This window comes from Salminus brasiliensis, chromosome 6 (assembly GCF_030463535.1).
Source record: "Salminus brasiliensis chromosome 6, fSalBra1.hap2, whole genome shotgun sequence".
Taxonomy (NCBI): Eukaryota; Metazoa; Chordata; class Actinopteri; order Characiformes; family Bryconidae; genus Salminus; species Salminus brasiliensis.
This window is the reverse complement of record NC_132883.1, coordinates 10416187-10434821: the sequence shown is the minus strand read 5'-3', so window position 1 is coordinate 10434821 and position 18635 is coordinate 10416187. Positions and strand designations below refer to the sequence as shown.

The 18635-nt window shown below is 41.0% G+C and overlaps 2 protein-coding genes across 5 annotated transcripts in view; one reads left to right on the top strand and one right to left on the bottom strand.

The window, feature by feature from the left end:
- Window positions 1–4446, bottom strand: pym1 (PYM homolog 1, exon junction complex associated factor). Of its 2 annotated transcripts, none has more exons than XM_072681585.1 (3): window positions 4394–4446; window positions 1638–1731; window positions 1–1313 (listed from the first exon to the last, which is right to left on the bottom strand). In XM_072681585.1, exons 1-3 carry the CDS (start codon window positions 4422–4424, stop codon window positions 800–802), a joined length of 639 nt encoding a protein of 212 aa, XP_072537686.1. In that variant the 5' UTR covers window positions 4425–4446; the 3' UTR covers window positions 1–799. The 2 variants fall into 2 exon arrangements, with proteins under 2 accessions (XP_072537686.1, XP_072537687.1); XM_072681586.1 differs by lacking the exon at window positions 4394–4446 and adding an exon at window positions 3962–4284.
- Window positions 4447–7189: 2743 nt separating this feature from the next.
- Window positions 7190–18635, top strand: part of spats2 (spermatogenesis associated serine rich 2) — a 28820-nt gene continuing 17374 nt past the window's right edge. Inside the window, exons 1-2 of one of the 3 annotated variants that reach the window (XM_072681583.1) lie at window positions 7190–7272; window positions 13544–13625. In XM_072681583.1, the coding sequence (XP_072537684.1) occupies window positions 13601–13625 (25 nt within the window). In that variant the 5' untranslated portion in view covers window positions 7190–7272; window positions 13544–13600. Of the gene's footprint in view, window positions 7273–7571; window positions 8023–12376; window positions 12542–13543; window positions 13626–18635 lie in introns of those variants that run through there. The other 2 variants (XM_072681584.1, XM_072681582.1) reach the window with 2 other exon arrangements.

The following is an 18635-nucleotide window of genomic DNA, read 5'->3' as shown; positions in this document are numbered from 1 at the left end:
TGCCTCTTTAATGCAATAATAGAATACTACTGCCGAATATGTGACAACTACTGAAGTTTAAAAACAACAGACATGATAAAAAGGGCCCCACAAAGAAAGAAAAATGACTCGATGACTTAAATACTGTCATTCTTATTCAGTCCATAACCACAGCTGATTCGTACTTGTCTTACAAGTAACTTTGGAGTTGCAATATACTGTACTGGACGTCACACATCTTAAAAGAAGAAAAGACCTTCTGAAGCCACTCAAGTTCTTGCACTGCATCCTCGGGGAAATCTATCATGGTTAGAGTGGTACTCAGTCCATTCATTCAGCCTGGATCATGAGAAAAAGGTAGTGTGAATGGTTTTAACTGTACAGGGTACTGAAGGAATTCCACGCTGTTCATAGCAAAAAGATGGTGGCCCAGAAAGAGACATTTTCCTTATTTTCCCCATGTCAATTCTCCTCCTTCTTTGAAAAGGTCCAACTTGCAGGGGTGCAGAACTACACTTTAGCCACAATTCATTGGGAGTGCTGCTCCAGAGGACAAAAAAAATGAGGTCAAGAGCAATGAAGAGCGTTTTTATGCTTATAAAAAGAAGATTGCTCATCCTCACATTATGGACTGGCAGAGGAGAATGAAAACAGGGGAAATGATAGGGGCATTACACCTGGAATCAGGCCAACTGTAACAAATGAAGGTCTATCCTAGATTCAAAAGTACAGTATACGGCACTACAGCCTCCAAAGAAAACAAAACAACAACAACAAAAATCAAACTGCCTGGCCTCCCTCCATTTCCGTGCAGTTTTCTTCACAATTCCCCCTCCAGTTGCTTTATCTCTTCCCGTAAGGCCTGCGCCCGTCCCAGTTTGTCTAACTGATCCTTGGAAGGGTTCTGCAGCTCTCCTGAGTCCAGTTTCTGCTGTAGCTCCTCCACCTGTCGCAGCTTCTTGCGCAGGTTCTTGATCTTCTTGGCTTTCTCCGCGGCTGCGGGGGTTGGGTCAGCGGCGGGGGCGGGGGCGGGGGCGGCCGTGCTGTTCTGCTCCGACGAGGCTACCGTCACCTTCTCGAGCTCTTTTCCTAGTGTCTCCACCTCCTCGGGTGCCTCCTCCTGCTGACCCTGGGACTGAGCCTGTTGCTGCTGCTTACGCTTCTCTTTGCGCTTCATGTTGCGCTTGGCTGTTTTGGAGAGCCCGGCTGTCTCGCTCTCCTTGTCGCCTCCCCCGGCAGCTTGCTGCTGCCTAGCTGTTGCCGCATCCTCCGGACTCATGCCAGGGGGGAGGTCCGGCTTGCTTTTGAAGAACTTCACATATTTGTTCTCATAGCTGTTTAGAGATGGGAAGGGAAAAGCAGGAAACTTTTACATTTCAGTACACTGTAAAAAAACATTTAGCTATGTGGACAAAAGTATTGGGACACCTGCTCATTCACTGATTCACCCCTGCCCCCAAAAGCAAGGGTTTTTATTAATAATAAAAAGTTATACAGCCTATAAATTGGACCAGCAGCTGCTCAAACACATACAGCTAAACCGTCTAGCTACATAGTTAGTCAAAGAGGTTTAGCAAATAAGAATACTACACTGTTGTAGAATACAGCTCTGTATAACATCTTTAATCCAAATCTAAGCTATAAGTATATATACTTACACTGGCACTTCCTCCTGTGGCACATATCCATCCTTCACTCGTCGAGGTTTCCTCCAGGTCCCGTCTGGCCGCTGTGTAGCAGCAATGTACTTTCCTGAGAGAGCACACAAACAGGCCATGAAAATGCTGCCAATACCTGTGGGTGGAATATTTTGGTTGGCCACACTGGACCCAACACAGACTTATTCAAAGCAAAATGATGCTGCTATACAAACTACACATTGCAGTGTTTTATTATTTAACTCATCTTAATTATTTACCTTTTATTTTTATATTAAATATTTAATTTTCACCTTACCCTATCCTCATTTTGTCAATCACTTGTGAAGCCCTTTGAATTTTAATTTTATTTGTCTGAAGTGTGCTCCATAAATAAAGTTTAATTGATTGATTGATTGACTGATTCAAAGTACACATGGTTGGTAGAGCATAAAGAGTAACATCACTACCCTGCATGTGGCAGACTAGGGTCCCTCAGTAAGACTTTTACTTTTGTTGGAGTAACTGTCTCTACTATCCAGGGAAGACTTTCTACTAGATTGTGACACATTGCTGTGAAGATTTGACTGCATTAAGCGACAAGAGCGTTAGTGAGCTCAGGATGTTGGATGATAACGACCCCACCTCATCAACTCATCCCAAAAGTATTGGACGGACCACCATCTATCGTTTCAGTGAACACAGTTCTCTCACTGCTTCTCAGTTCAATGCTGGGGGACTTTTCAGCCATTTAACCCACATCTGGCATTAGTCACTGTGCTGGCACTCCAAATTAGCAGAGCATAATTTAAAGGACCCATGTCCTCCTTGTTTTCTGATGTCCACTTACGACTTCATTATTCTCCTTTAAACAACACCTCCTTACCCTTTAGGACCAAACGGTTTCCAAAGTAACATAAAAATATAGTTTAAAGTAAAGTACAGTTAAACAAGCATCACGCAACACATGACTGCCTTGGGGGAAACTGGGCCCAGGCTGTTTGTTATAAGACTATCATTCAAAATGGTAAGTTCAACTGGAATGGGCAGGGCTGAATTACTGTAGGTTGAAAGGCAAATATGGAATGTCTTGATTTTCGATATATAAATTTTCCATATATGGCCTGTATGAAATGGAGAGTTAAATGGTATGCTTTAAAACCGAGCTGGACAACAGGACTATAAAGTGCATAATGCAATACTTAAAACTCATAGTTTGAGATATATATATATATATATATATATATATATATATATATATATATATATATATATATATATATTGTTTTTTTTTTTGTTTTTTTTTAAGGATTGAAATTGTTGCATATCTTGTATCATAAAACTCTCCTGATGTTATGACATTTATACCACATCTCTGAGCCCATTCTAAAACTTTTATACACTAAACTCTTATTCCAACAAAGTGGGACTGATACACTGATTGGACAAATGACACATAAAACACTACAATAAACCAATAAGACATAAAAACATAATTCTTCAAAAATATTTAAATATAACTTAGTTGTACCTAAGGGGTGCCCATGCCTACAGGTGCTCTGTTTACAAATCACATTTACAAACCATTTATTTAAAACACAGTAAGTCCAGTCCTACAGAAGAGCTACTGATGCACAGGTAGCTGAAAAGGGTAATGCTGGCTATGGTAAAAAAGGTGGCTATAATAGAGCAAACAGTGCATTACAGCTTGCTGCTCATGAGGCTCCATCGCTGCAGACCGGTCAGAGTTCCCATGCTGATCCCTATCCACCCCTGAAATCACTTGCAATGGGCATGTGAGCATTAGGACTGCACCACCAAGCAACAGAAAAAGACAAGCCAGTGGAAGCAGTGTGATGCTCTGCTGGGAAACACTGGGTGCTGCCACTCATGTGGATGTTACTCTAACTTTGACATGCACCACCTCCCAATTTCTGCAGTGCACCCTGCAAAAACTGTCCAGAAACTGTTTGAGGACCATGACAAAGAAAGTGTGTCAGCGTTGACTTGATCGGATCTCAATCCAATCGAGCACTTGTGGGAACAACAGAGACCCCACCTCGTAACTTAAGGGACTTATATAGGATCGGATGCTAAAGTCTTGGTGCCAGATACCACAGAGCACCTTCAGAGGTATTGCAGAGTCTATTCCTCGACGGGTCTGAGCTGTTTTGGCAGCACAGCAGGGACTTACACGTTACTGGGCGGGTGGTTTTAATGTTATGGCGCATCGATGTATATGACACGATAAGGCAACAAAGGAAACCAGGAATGCAAGCATACACGAGTTAACAGAGTGCACTTGAAAAGTTGCTGTGCATACATTAGCAAATGAGTTGGCATACCTAAATCATCTGTGATCATCTGTGACTGCAAGCAAGCGACATTATGGAGGGATTGGTGCCTTCAGCACGCGCCGCGTTCAAAACACGGGCTGGTTAGAGGACGACAAAACTGGAAACCCTGAAGTTTTTTTTTTTTTTTAGTTTTTTGACATTAGTCACCTCCAACTTTCTAACAACTGTTTAAAAAGGAAAGTAAAGCCACACGTTAGGCTCGTCGGGAACAGAAGCGCGGCTGGGAGCTTCATTCAGACAGGCGGCTAAACACGCTGCCACAGCGCGCGCTGCTCTGTGTGGAAGCGAACATGCTGCACCGCCGCGCCCGGAGCATCATCTTAACACTTTTACAACACCAAGAGCTGACGAGAAAACCATACAGCTGTCGATCTTTGGGCAGATAACACACACAACGCTTTGTAAAATCATTTAGCTCACCAGACTCATCCGTTACATAGGGAGTCGCCATCTTGCCAGATGTGGGGTTTCCTGTCACATGGCGGAAAAGGGGGCCGAGTGAAGAATTTCAAACAGCCATTCACAGGTTAAAATACAGTTAAATAAATAAAATAAAAATACTTTATTTAATTCCCATATTAAACGATTAAACGTTGAATAGATATCGTGCCCTGCCAAAAAAAACAAAAAAAACAAAAAAAAACATATATGTGATAGGCTTCTGTTTTGTTGGAGCTATGATGGAGTGGACTGTTGTAGGCGTAAACGTTTCACAAATAAAACTCAATATTTTCTTACATGTACAATTACTACAATTAAGTATATTTTTTAATTTAATAAATAAATGAAAAAAAAAAATCATCAGTGTGGCCTGTGCAGGTTTCAAATCTTGGTTCCCCGGACAGTTCCTAATACTGTTGGGGACATATGCCAGGCCTGATTTGCTAATCAAGGTCTGAGACTTTGCAAAGCACAGGGTGCTCAAACACCACACTTATGATTGAGGGGTTTTTCAACTGCGGAGGTCAAGATCAGATTTAGAGGATTCGAAAAGGAAACTCAAAAAGAACTGCTCATATGCTGGTAAGACAGGCCCCTATATTTGAGTTGAGGTCAAGAGTGGTGGGGCACTATTCTAACATTATATTATAAGGCAGAGTCATGACATCATTTCTGTGACCTCATCACAAAACTCACAAAACATTTGCTAAAAAGAAAACCTTGACAACTGTTGAGCATGAGAGTCCACAACGGCTAAGGGATTATAAGGATTTGGTTGTGCTTTTGTAGTGAAATATCCTCCATGATCTTAACAAGATCAGAGCGAAATATAGTACTTATCCTACAGATTAGTATATATATACAATGCCTTGCAAAACTATTCAACCTTTTGCCACATTTAAGGCTTCAAGCATAAAGATATGAAATTGTAATTTTTTTCTGAAGAATCAACAACAAGTCTCTCGATGTGCAAAACTGATAGAGACATACCCCAAGTGACTTGCAGATGTAATCGCAGCAAAATGTGGCACTACAAAGTATTAACGTAAGGGTGTCGAATAATAATGCACGCCCCACTTTTCACGTTTTTTATTTCTTAAAAAAGTTTCAAATATCCAATACATTTTGGTCCACTTCACGATTGTGTCCCATTTGTTGTTGATTCTTCACAAAAAATTACAATTTCATATTTTTATGTTTGAAGCCTGAAATGTGGCAAAAGGTTGAAAAGTTCAAGAGGGCCGAATATTTTGCAAGACACTGTATATATATATATATATATATATATTCTCATGGAAAGTCCTGGTGGCTTGGGAGCCCTAGGCATTGTAATAAGAAAGAAACACCCTTGTTCTGAACTAATGACACTTTAGAGACATTCCACCCTCCCCTCACATGTACTTTCAACAGCACCATTACATTTTGCTGCAGGCAAAACAGCCCAGTATCTGTACAGGGCCCCCAGGCCAACATACCAGGGCTTAATACTTGAATAGCTGTAATTTATACTCAGGTCAAGGTTCAACAAACATTGAATTTCTTACAATATAAAAATGATTACAAAAACAGGTTCTTTAGAAGTAAATGTGAATCTGAGATTATAATGCATTTTGTTCAGTGATAGGAGGGTTTGGTGGTTTATTTTTCCTACTGACAACAATCTATAAAATTGCCAAGAAAAATACATTTTAATTGACAATTACAGAAAAACCAGAATCTATCATCTTTTAAAAGACATTTTACATGATATGAGAAACTTTGCTTAAACTGAGGGTGACCTGGTACCACAGCAGGTAGTATGTGTGCAGCTTAATGGGCCTGGGGTTGTCAGCTGAGTCCTTGCTCCAGTCACTTTTTGCTTTTTTGTCTATATGGGTTTCCCTAGGTACTCTCCAGATGTCCATATGGGTTTCCTCCCTCCTCCCCAAAACACATGATATGCTAAAATGCCCCTAGATGTAAGTGTGTGAGTGAATAGGTGTGTGTTGCACTCTGTGGAGGACTGGCACCCTGTCCAGGGGGTATTCCTCTCTGTGTGTAGGCTCTGGACCCACCACAACCATCGGCAGGAAGAAGCGGGTAAGAAGACGGACGGATTAATGGATTTGAACTCACAAGGTACAAAAAGTTGCTTGAAAAGATACACACATTTTAACAAATTACTGCAAATTCTACTTTCTTCCCTTTCTGGTGGCGTTGAAGCTGGTCCAGTTCACAGTTTTGTTCCTTTGCCATGAATTCCAGGATTAAAGGAAAACAGCCAACCCCCCAGCTAGCCAGAAACACCTAAAGTCCTAAACACATCTGCTCAGGGGGGCAAACATATGGACTTTATTATCTTTCCAGCGTTTTACACCTTAATAAACTCTCACAGATCCAGAAAATGACGAAAGGGAGATTTTTGGTGTGTGGACACTGCAATACACTGTAGTACAGTCAGGAATCCAGCTTAAAGGAGCTTGATGAGACTCTTATTACTGAGAGCCATTCACTGGAGCAAAGTACCACCGCTCCACTCAGCAGAACAGACTTCCAAGCTATTGCAGCTTTTGGTTGAAGGTGTATTTCGAAAACTAGATGGTCACTTCAATACAAACTACACCAATTCCACGAAATGAAGTTGCAAAACGACGAAGGCGTTTTCAGACAGACATAAGGAGGTGTCTGAACGGGATGCCTAAAGTCCACTGCCTGCAGGATCTTCGGAAGTGACGCGGCAAGCCAGCAAAGCCGGCTGTAAAGAGAGCGCGAGCGAGCGCGAGCGCGAGACAGAGGCGTGAGGGAAAGCAAAGCCCATACACTCTAAGATCGGACAGACGGCAAAACAACAGTCTGCAGCTTTCTTCTGATACCTCCAGGTAGGCCATCTTTCCTATATACCCGAGGAGATCCAACTAAGCGCTGCTGATGCTGGACTCTGGTGGATTTCGGCTGTGCAGGGGGTGCTAGTTGCTGCTTCGAGAAATGAATTGAGGATGATTTCTGCGCACAACGCAGTCGAGCACAACACACGGCAGCCTATGGGACAAAAAGACTCCTTGCTAACTGGCTAATTTCTGTGTAATATAGAGCGATGAAATGGAGCCGGGTCTGCAGCTACGTGTGTGTGTGTGTGTATATGCGCGCGCGCGCAAGTTGCATTGGAGTTCGATCACACCCTGGAAAATTCAGGAAAAACTGTCGTAGATTTCACGCGCGAGCTAACGTGTCAGCTAGTTTGATAAATAGGCAGCTAGCGAGCGAATTTACTCCCAAAGCTGGCGAAAAAGTAAAGCTCCACGCCAGGATTTTGCTCCTGCAACATGGGCGGCTCTGCTGCAGTGGTGCCGCAGCCGGGCCGCCCAGGCGGTTGAACGGAACAGCGGGACTGGAGTTTTACTTCCTGGACCCGGATTGGCCGCCACCATTCACTCGTTGCTAAGATACTAACGGTGCCGTGTAACTAGCCACGGATCTCTGAGCTAGCCAGTGCTAGCTGTGTAGCCAATTGTCTGGAGTAATTACGCTAGCTAGCTAACTGCTAGCTAAATAACCACCGGAATGCATCGCTTCAGTGTATTATGCGATGTAAACCATTAGTGAATTAAGCTAACGAAGCCCAAACCCGGGTAAGTGAGCTAGCTAGCACTAACACCTCAGCCACGATGAAGAGTTATTCAGGCTACGTATTGCTTGGCTAGCTAGCTAAGAGGGCAGCTAGCTAGCTAGCTAACGTTCGCTCCGCTAGCGAGCCAACCTGTACAGTATAGGCGGGCAGTGCAGCTAGTTTTGCCTCCACTCTCCCACAGGAGGACAGTGGAAATGTGCAGCTGATTGTAGCTACAGTTAGCTGGTTAGATAGTCAGATAGTTTGTCTGCTGTCCTTTGTGTCCATTGACCCGGTTTACTCCTCTTTCTTTGCTCGAGTCAGTAGCAGCTTTAGCCTGCCTGCATCTGTCTGCAGCTCATATTGGCCATCTAGCTCTCTCACAGACTCAGACTTGATTATCAATAGCAGACACGGTGACTTCAGATGCCATGAAGCATCAAGCTAGGCTACCTGGAGGGCAGGAGAGTGACACGATGAGGGTGAAAGTAAGTAGCTAGTTAAAGCTAGATGAGCTTAGCTACTTTCACTAGCTACAGAAAACGCCTGGCTGTTTGAGGCAGATACAAGCGTACAAATCATAGCTAGCTGGATATGACACGCAAAATGTGATCAGATTATACACAGGTAATGTCATTGCTCTGGTTTTAAAGGTAAACCCCATCTAAATATGTGCATTGTCGAAGTGTCTGGACTTGTTGGGCACGAGTTTGCTCACTGCTCTCCTTTGAGGGGTGAACATCAATGTGTGGGGGCTCCAGTTTAATTAGAAACATGGCTTTGACTAGCGCAGACGCCACGTGAGCTCTGGTCTGCCTTTATAGCCAGATGACTGGGGTCATTTTAGGTTACTGCGTGGGGGTCTGACTTACTTGAAGCTGGATTAGTCTGTATTCCAGTTTCAGCTGCAAAGCTTGCAGAGTTCACATGGGATCAGGGCTAGATTTGACTTGTATGACTTGTGGCAGTTGAACCTGCTTGATGACTATGCTACTGTATTATAGTTAATTAGTTTCCTGAAATCCTTAATTGCTTTATGCTATTTCATATGAGAGTCACACTACAGCACTACTAGTAGTGTGTTTCTGTGCTAGATTTCCAGACAAATTAGGTTTTTATGCATTGGAAATGTTGTGCAGTTTAATACAGTGACAGCTGATTGGATGCAAGGGATCCTAATTAGAGGTCGACCGATATATCGGGCGACATTTGCCTTTATATTTATATATATATATATATATATATATATATATATATATATATATATATATATAATGTGTGTATATGTATGTGTGTATATATATATATATATATATATGTATGTGTGTGTGTATATATATATGTGTGTGTGTGTGTGTGTGTGTGTATATGTGTGTGTGTATGTATATATATATATATATATATATATATATATATATATATATATATTATGTATGTATGGGTTATATATATATATATATATATATATATATATATATATATATATATATATATATATATATATATATATAGGTATGGGTATGGGTTGATATCTGTGTTTAGTAGCGATGATTTAAAGTCCGGCAGCCCCTTTTGTTTGTGAAAGATGTGGGGTTGGGGGGGGGGGGGCAATTGAGTTAAAATGAAAACACATTGTTTTTATGTTCTGTAATATTTACATAACATACAAGTCAAATGCACTAAAACGTTTTACTTACAGTTGGTTAATTCAGGACTTTTTTATATAATAATGCAGAAAGTGTTTTCAGTACTATTTTTATTTTTTTACATATTGTATTTCTTTTATATTTTTTCAGTTTAATTGAGTCGTATTCATTAAGATGATCGGTGTTCAATAAATGATGAAGTTCAGAAATGTTGTGCATTCACTTGTTGTTAATTATTAGTGTGATATTTAACCTTGCAAATAAAGCGGAAAAACTTCTAGATATTGCCGTTTTGGAAAGGCTCTAATCTACAAGGTCGACAGTGTGTTATGACCAAATAGTTGGAACCATTTTGTCTTTCATGACTTGGTGAATCTGGGTTATTGTATTGTCTAGTGGAAAATTGTTTGGAAAATCGGAGAAGCAGTTGCCACAGCAATCTGACCCTGAGCACTTGAAGAAAACCAAAACCGAGAGAAGCACGGTGATCTCGGGATCGTGTTGGTACTGGCGAAAATGTGTTAAAACAATGCACTGTCAGGTAGATGATTGGATTTGACTGATACTTTAAAATGCTATGTTTTATTTAATTATACACAATGCTATGCTGCTGGGTTTAAATGTCTGCATTTTGTAAATTTGTTTTAATTTGAATTACATTTCACTGTAATGCTAATCCAAGCTTTAGACCCTACTTTTTTGTGTATTTTCTATTATATCAAACCTAGGAAAATGTAAATATCAGTGTGGTGATATTTTGCGTCATGTCCAAGATTAGGGCTGGACATTGGAAAAAAACTGGCGATACATCACGTATCATGATACAGGGGTTGCAATTCAATATTATTGTGATTCTATGAGCTTTGTGATTGTGTTTATTTATTCATTTAAATCATATTTTCGAAAAATGATCAAACTATTTAAAACACCATCATGTACTTAAAACCTGAGTGAAAGAAAAGTTAGAAACGTTTTTCTGCAGTCAGAACAGTGGGATCTGAGGACAGAGTGCAACACTGCTATCTAATGGTTGGGGTTTAAACACAACACTAAATGAACAATTGTCTATTGTGAATCGTTGCCTATAAACTTCATTATAATTCAGCACTGTTTTTGAGATTTGATGCAGTATACTAAAACATAATATTGTGATAATTGGATAAATTGATCTTTTCTAATACTAGTGTTGAAATCTGTCTGATTACGATACCGATCCGATCAACAGGGGTGAGCAATATCATGTTTATGGTGTTTTGGTTTGATATGTGTTTTGTTCTGTTCTGCTACTTTGTATATTAGTGGTTTTCAATTTTGACAGGAAATTTTTTTTAGTTTTATTTTATTTTTTTTAGTAGGAAGGGTTATCAAAACTGAATTTTTGAATACAGTATTCCTCTTTTTTTGTCTTAATGGTTAGTGAATACATGAAATAACCTGAAGCTAAATTTTGAAGCTGATTGCTTCATAACAGAAATTTGGTAGTTGAGCGATTCATAATCCCATAAACCCTATAATCTATTATTCGTTTCAGTAATTGAGCGATTATTTGACTTGCAGCCCTAGTTCAAAGTGATGCTCACTCAACCCCCTTAAGAATCACCTATGCTAAGCTGCTTAGGGAAACCCAGCCCTAGTTGTTTGTGCTACAGTGGGGAATTGCATGCTTGCAGTTGAATAGGTCAGTAGTTCGGGAGCACATTCCATTTAGTCTTGGCCAGGGGCTCACTGCTCTGCCACATCACTCAGGCTAGACTGGACTCGGTGTGTGTGTGTGGTTCTTCCTGTAGCCTTCCATCAATGAATTCTTTTAAATCTGCCACTCTTTCCTCAGATTGCAATAGCCCATTTTCAACCAGAAGGGCTGTGATTAATGTTACACATTATCCTCAGCCTGTTTTGGGCTTTATCTCATACTTAACTAGGGCTGGGCAATATGATGTTATTTTATCATATCGTAATTAATTTGGTTATCGTGACACATAATATAGCTTTTCTAAGCATATCGAGGATACTGTTGGTGCCTAAAGAACACTGATCAACTGTTTCAACACGTTTCATTTCAAACAGTGTAATTAGACTGGTACAAGCTGTACTTTGTATGGTCGAGTATCTGAATAGCAGTTTTTAAGAATCTGTTGCTACCGATGTATTTTGTCTGATTTACATGGATTGTGTAGCGTGAAAATGTCTTTAAATATCATGATACAGTATTTCTACCATATCGCCCAGCACTGTACTCAACCTACATATCAGGAGTTGAGCTCCACAATGTGAAGAGTCCTATTTTATCAGGGTATGTTTTTCTGTGCCTCGAATTTGTCTCTAGCTTGTGTTGCGTAAAGCGACCACAAGAAAGGGTTTGATTAGGTGTGCTCCGCCTCATTGTCAAACAGCCGGTTCGTTTTCCTGTTGGTTTAAAAATAGGCCCTGGCTCTGGCGTCACTCCTTCAACTGAGCGCAGGTGTGTGACGTGTGTACAGGTGTGGTGATGTCCCTGTGCTGGTAGCATGCTCTGCCCCCCCCACAAATTCGCAAGTGCACACAAACACGATGTCACCCTCTCGCACGCAGAGGTGAGACTTAAGAAGGGTGTGTGTTGGCATAGTTTGAATTTCTTTTGCAGAGGCCGCTTATGGAGAAATTGAAAGCTAAGCTCCGCTCAGTTCAGTTTTGGTTCTTAGAAACTGCCGGTTCCTTGTCTTTGGCCGTGGCTGGTTTGCTCAGGGAGTAGGTGACGTGGGAAAACACACACACGTACACACACTCGGGAGAGTTTCTTCTTAAGCTAAAGGGAGAGTGAGTGAGTGAGTGTGTGAGGGATCCTCTGTGTGATGTGTAAGGCTTTGAATGGAAATGTCAGATTTGCAGTGACCCTCAGTGCCTGATGTAGTAAAGGTATAGTGAACTTTCTGACTGGCCATTTATTCATTTATATCTTTCTTTTGCTTTTTACTTCTCATTCTTTATTTGTTTATTGGTTGCTATTTCATCTCTCTCCCTTTTTAAACTGCATTTAATGAGCATTTGCTTCTTGTCCAAGCCAGCGAAATCTGCCAGTGAAACGAAACCAGAGGAGATTGTGAGTCAAAGAGTCCGAGCCGCGGCTGCGAGCCAAGCTCAGGGCCAGGGCGCTCTCCAAGGACAATATTGAATGCAGATTGTGTACACGTGTGCCAGACAGACAATAATTCAAGCAAGTCTGATTTTAATTATGATGGTTCAGGAAAGGAAATGGGCTTTAAAGGGAAAGTGGATCTGCTGAACTGTACTGTATTGTATATGTATATGCATGTGTGTGGATACGGGATCTTCTCGGCTGCCGTGTTTCCTTTAAACCGGGACGTACGACTCGCATAGTTTTGTATGTAGCTTTTGTTATCCACATTGATCTGAAGACGTAGTTCTGATTCGGAGTTGATACATCAACAAGCTTAACAGGCTGTGTTTGTGTGCTGTGGAAAGCAAATATTTTGGAGTGGTGAAGAAGAAGAAGGAGGAGGAGGAGGTGGATGTTTTATTAGTTTTCCAGATTCTTCCAGGATATATATTTTTTTTTCTTTGGAAGTCGAGGAGTGTGGGAGAGGGAGAAAACGAGAGAGAGAGCGCGAGTCTGAGAGTTTAGGAAATTACCATGTCCAAGTGTGGATGTGGAAGTTTGCCTTCGCTGTCCTTAGGTGACCCGGTGCTGTCGGAGGCCTCGTTTTTACACGCAAGCATTTTGGAGAGGGGGGGGGACATCTGGTAAACGCTTGGAGAGGGATTTACTCAAGAGCAACAGAAGGCATTAATGAAAAACAAAAAACATTGGGTTGAAAGGAGGCTAGACTTCAGCAAAACTAAGAAAGTAGCCCTGTGTGCTATGTGCTAACTTGCTTACTGTCTTTTTCTCTTGTACAGAATAACTGACAAGTCTTGAGAGACTGAAGTCCACTTAAGCTCTTACAGAAGTTGATTATGGCGAAGAAGAATAGTCGCAAGGGTAAGTGATGTGACCAGTGTCTTTCTCTACTGTACTTTGCCTCTCTGATTGGCAGTGTTTTTGTGTACCCTGTCCACAGTGCCCATGTTCCCTCAGCTGGCATGCCCATTTCTCTAAAAGTATCATGTTCCTTCCTATCCCTCCTTTTCCTGTAGTGGAGTATGTGGGTACTATGTGTCAGACACTAAGGTAATAGCAATCCTGGGTAGTGGAGGTAGGGCAGGGGATGCGAGTCGTGGTAAATGTGTGACTGTAATAAAACAGAGGCACATTGCTCTTTCCTCCTGTTCTCCTGCTTGTGGTGTTCAAAGGTATCCTCATTCCACTCTGCACAAACAGTTTTGTTTTCCTTACGTGATGCTTTAATATTCTGACGCGCTGCCATCACACTCAGTGCTCTCCACAGAAATACCCCAACAACTTCAGTCTGTGATCTAGTGGATAGTTGATTGTGGTTCTTAAAGCATCAAATCAGAGCAAGACAATCTAAATTAGATTTAAGGACAAAAGCTGAATTCACAACTCTGTATGGAGGGTCTAGGGCTGGGTGAGTTGTCATAAATGTAATTGTAATGTTTAAGACAACTTGAATATATCATGATCTAGATTATTTGATATCTGTTAAGTTAGAATGGATGAAGAAGAACCAGTGGTTGCACAATAAAGTGGTCTCAAACTATGTATTATATTCTTTTATTTAACATGTCACAGTGCATTGCACTACATCTAGCTAAGCAGGATTATTAAGATGTGTAATGAAACCTGTAGTCCTATAACTGTATCTGATATCTACCAAGTGCCCAGAAAAGCATACCGTGATAAACCAGGCTATATTATAATTATTATGGTTGATTCATGCATTGACGTTGGAATTCAGACTGATGTTTATACCTGGTGTGTTGTGTTGTTTTTTGTTTGTTTGTTTGTCCCCTCCCCCCTCCTTCCTTCCCCCCCTGTACATATCTAACAATGCAGACACAGAATGCATTTATTGATTATTGTTTTTTTTATATATATAAATAGTAGGCATTTCGCTCTGTTTGGGGTGAAAAATGCTCAGATGCAGTTTTACAAGCCTGAAAGACACTGTTTGTCCTTTTTATTGTGGGCTTTTGAAAAATGAAAATGAAAAATGAGCTCTGCTTTTATTGGTTGGTGTATGTTACTGTGCTGGCCCTCAGCCATTCTCTTTTCCGGTCAGCCTGGTGTTAGTTTTTAGCCTTTTCAGAGGCTCCAGAAGCTTCCCAGAGGTTTCTCCGATCAGTCTAGCATTAGCCATAAGCCTTTAGTATTTTTGAGGCCGATACCAATTGAGGGTGGGGCTGGAGGTCACATTCCAATTCACCTTTGCAGGCAAGCAAGTCTCTCAACCTAGATTTTTGAACTCGACCACATTTTATTCTCGGTCAGACTCCGAGCACCAGCTGTGAGAGTCTAAGTTTCTGTGTTAGATCACTGTGTTAATTGACTACTGTGGATTTTGCTTTTTAATGATAGCAGTGATGACAGCAGTGTAGGGGACCTTTTTAAACAGTTGATTGACCTCTGCTTCCACTATTTTGATTCTAATATGACTATAAATTCTACCATTTGTTGGCACAGTCCGTTTTCTGGATGCTGCCATCAAACTGGAATCCGCGGTGAAGTAGGGGTGGGCAATATGACCATGTTTTATCGTGTTTGATAAATTCTGTTACCCTGATAAACAATATGCTTTAAGGACTATATAGTGGATAACAGTTGCCCCTCACGGAGTTACATCAGCGTTACATTGCAGCTGGTTTAAAGTTTCTGAACTAGGTTAAACGATGCTTAAACCATCACGTTAAAGTGAGCCTGATTTTCTTATATTGCTGCTTAGAGACACTCTACTTACTGAACTAGGCTATAAGGTGGGCTGTTTAAAGGAAGACTGAGGTTTAATTGACTGACTGCGGTTACTTTATGGCTTTGACTAAGCACAGCGTTTGACAGCCTGCTTTGTATTAGGTTATGTGGGTATTGTGTCAGTGGGGCTGCACGCTGATGCAGGCAAAGCATGGCGCTTAAAGGCAATCTCTGAGCCACAATAGCAGGGAGGTTAACCTGGAAACACCGGCAGTAACGACAGTGAAAGATGATGCTTGTAATGAAATGCAGTGCTACAGCTATTCATACACAACCCTCTGAACACCCTCCAGGCAGTAATACTTCTTTTATTGCTTCCCCCAGGATCTAAAGCCTTAGCTCCTCTCCTACTCAGAAGTGTGCTGTCCCCTTTTTTGACATGAATCTGTTGTAGGCCTTGCTCAGCTTCATCTCAGGCCAGGCTCTCTTTGAAGGCAGGTGCATTTCGTCTCTGCTGGCAGGGTTGGGAAGGTTAAATGCAAAACGTATTTTGTTACAGGATGCCGATTAAGTAGCCTTGATTTCTAGGTGAGGGCTATTATTTCACACAGGTCCTCTCTGCCTAAAAAGGAGTACACTTGCCTTCCTGTAGACAGTCGGTAACAAATGACATACCGAAGAAGTGACTAGTTTGAACACATCTCCGGTATTAGTTTTGCCAGAACGTTCTGCTGTCTCAAGATGTGATTCCAATCGCCTTTACAGATGAAGGCAGGAAAACAAACTACCAACTACCATGGGTGACTTAAAGATCTAGGTAACTATAGGTGAATCTAAACCAGTTGTTTTGGTTTATTGAACATGCACTCTTCAAAAAAAAATGAAGGTGCTTTAACAGGTTCTTTAAACAATGCCCTTGAAGAACCACATTTGGTTCCACAAAGAACCATGTTTGTAATGAAGATGTGTGAGTGTGAAGACCCTATAAATTGGTGGCGAGTCTTCATATCAAGATGAAAGTTCTTTAAAGCCCCTGTATATCTAAAATGTCTTAGTACTAAAGATGTGCCACAAAATATTTCACATTTTCCAAGTATGTGTGTGTGAGCGCTGTGCATAACCCCGTTCAGTGTGACTTTAAGTGGACAGTGTCTGTAAGCATGTATAGTCTGGCTAGACTGTGCTCACCAGCCGCCATTGTTGAGCCTCCCATTGCTGCACAAAGTCACACCCCCATCCCGCCCTTTTCTACTGAGATAGCCAGTAGAAGCATTGATTTATTCAACATCCTAAAATGAGTTTTCATAGAGGAATTAATGACCGGCTAAAATGCTAAAAATAGAAAATGCTGACTTGGTGGGTTTTATAAACTTCTTCACGGATGTCTTTTAAAGAGCACTGATGAGCACTTGAGAGATTTCCCGATTAGGGTGAGCTCATAAGTGATGGCTAATGGGATTTATATTTCTCGTAGGTTAGCCATTGTGGACTCCTCCTCGGCCATCGCTGGTTTTGTTTGGCAAATGTAACGTGTTTGCATTGAGATGCACTTGCAAATACTTTCAGCCTGAGTGAGCCGTTTGAGTGGTGTCCATGGTAATGTCTTGCAGCAGTCATGCCACCCATCTGTCTGTGTCTGAGTGTGTGTATGTGTGTCTGTGTCTCTGTGTGATGGTCAGACAGCAGACTGTAACCTCCCATATCTGATCGAGTTGCATGTGTTCTCTGAACAGCAGTGTGTTTGCGAATGGTCTTTGACCCACTGAGCGCAGGCGTGCGTCATCATAACAACCTGCTCAGTTTATGGCTGTTACTAGGTGTGCATGTGCCTCTGTGTTCTTATCGCTCACTTTTTTTTTTATACACTCAGCATCCTAGATGGGAGGTTTCTGTTCACCTTTACAGTGCTTTAGGTTTCAACAAGGAGAAACGAATCTGATGTGGCGACTTGCTTGGCCACCGCCCCAACCCCCCGGCCCCCCCAGCACACAGCACTAGCCAAATTCCTTGCTAATGCTGTGATTGATTATTTATTTATTTATTTATTTATTTATTTATTCATTTATTTATTTTTGAATACTGTAACACATTGCTGTTTCCAAGATTAGAGGATCTGCTAAATGAAGTCCCCTGTAAAAATCCCAGTCACAGCTGTGCCAGATATCGACGCATGTTTGAGCTGAGTCACTCTTGGATTTTGAAATCCGAGTGTACATACAGAGAAATCAAGCTTTTTTGGGTACTTTATTGAGTGTGGTACTGTAGTGTTTTTCTTACCTTACAGGAACCATATTCGGTTCAATAAAGAACCTTTTTTGTTATAGAGTCAGTCTGAGTTTCAGTCTAAAGAAACCTGAAATTGGTAAACCTTCAAGTGACCTCAAGTGAAAGTACTTTAGACCTTTTAGGGTTCTTCACACTTACTCTAGTACACACATGCTTCTTTATGGAACTGAAAAGTGGTTCTTCTATGGCATCAATCAGAGAGCCATCTATAGCACCTTTATTTTTAAGAGTGTGGTATGTTTCTGTAAATAAGACCATCTTAACATTCCTGTTGTTTAATTTAATTTTACTCTCTGCAATTTAAAGAAATCACCTTTGAGTCAGCAGATTTTTCAAACCGGTATCTGATTTATTTATTGTACAAGAACCCTTTTCAATACAGCGTGGAACTTTTAGCTTTGAGTGTAACGTCAATTTTTATAAACTCTGCATGGTTTAACGGATAGTCTTTTCACTGGAATCTAGTGTAGAAATGTGCGTATGGTCTTTCTGTGGATCTAGGGCTGTCTAGTGTTTGTTGTGACTGGTACAACGGACCGTGAGTGAGATGTAAATTAATGCAGTGCTGATGCTCTCATGGAAAATGTGCATACAGGGCCTAATTGAGACCAGTCTCTGATAAATTCATGCTGGGAAATATTGCCACGGTTCTGATTATCAGGACAACTTGTAGGTATTTGTGGTTCTGCGCAAATGTGTCCATCTTTACATCATTTGTATTGAGTATTTCCAGCTGACCACTTTTATAGCTTTCAAATTTGAGTTAAAGGTTGAAATTTAAGATTCTTTTATTTATTTATTTATTTATTTATTTATTTATTTTATGATCAAGCTGATTTCTTTGTAAAAGTTGACAGCATTTTGAACAAAATGAACAGTGCATGTAAATTGTTCACT

Bases quoted from the DNA above. Each gene is read 5' to 3' on its own strand.
- pym1 (XM_072681585.1), bottom strand. From the start codon at position 4,424: ATGGCGACTCCCTATGTAACGGATGAGTCTG. The intron at 1,732-4,393 runs GTGAGCTAAATG...GTGCTCTCTCAG, and splicing joins CTATGTAACGGATGAGTCTG to GAAAGTACATTGCTGCTACA. The intron at 1,314-1,637 runs GTAAGTATATAT...ATCTCTAAACAG, and splicing joins CCACAGGAGGAAGTGCCAGT to CTATGAGAACAAATATGTGA.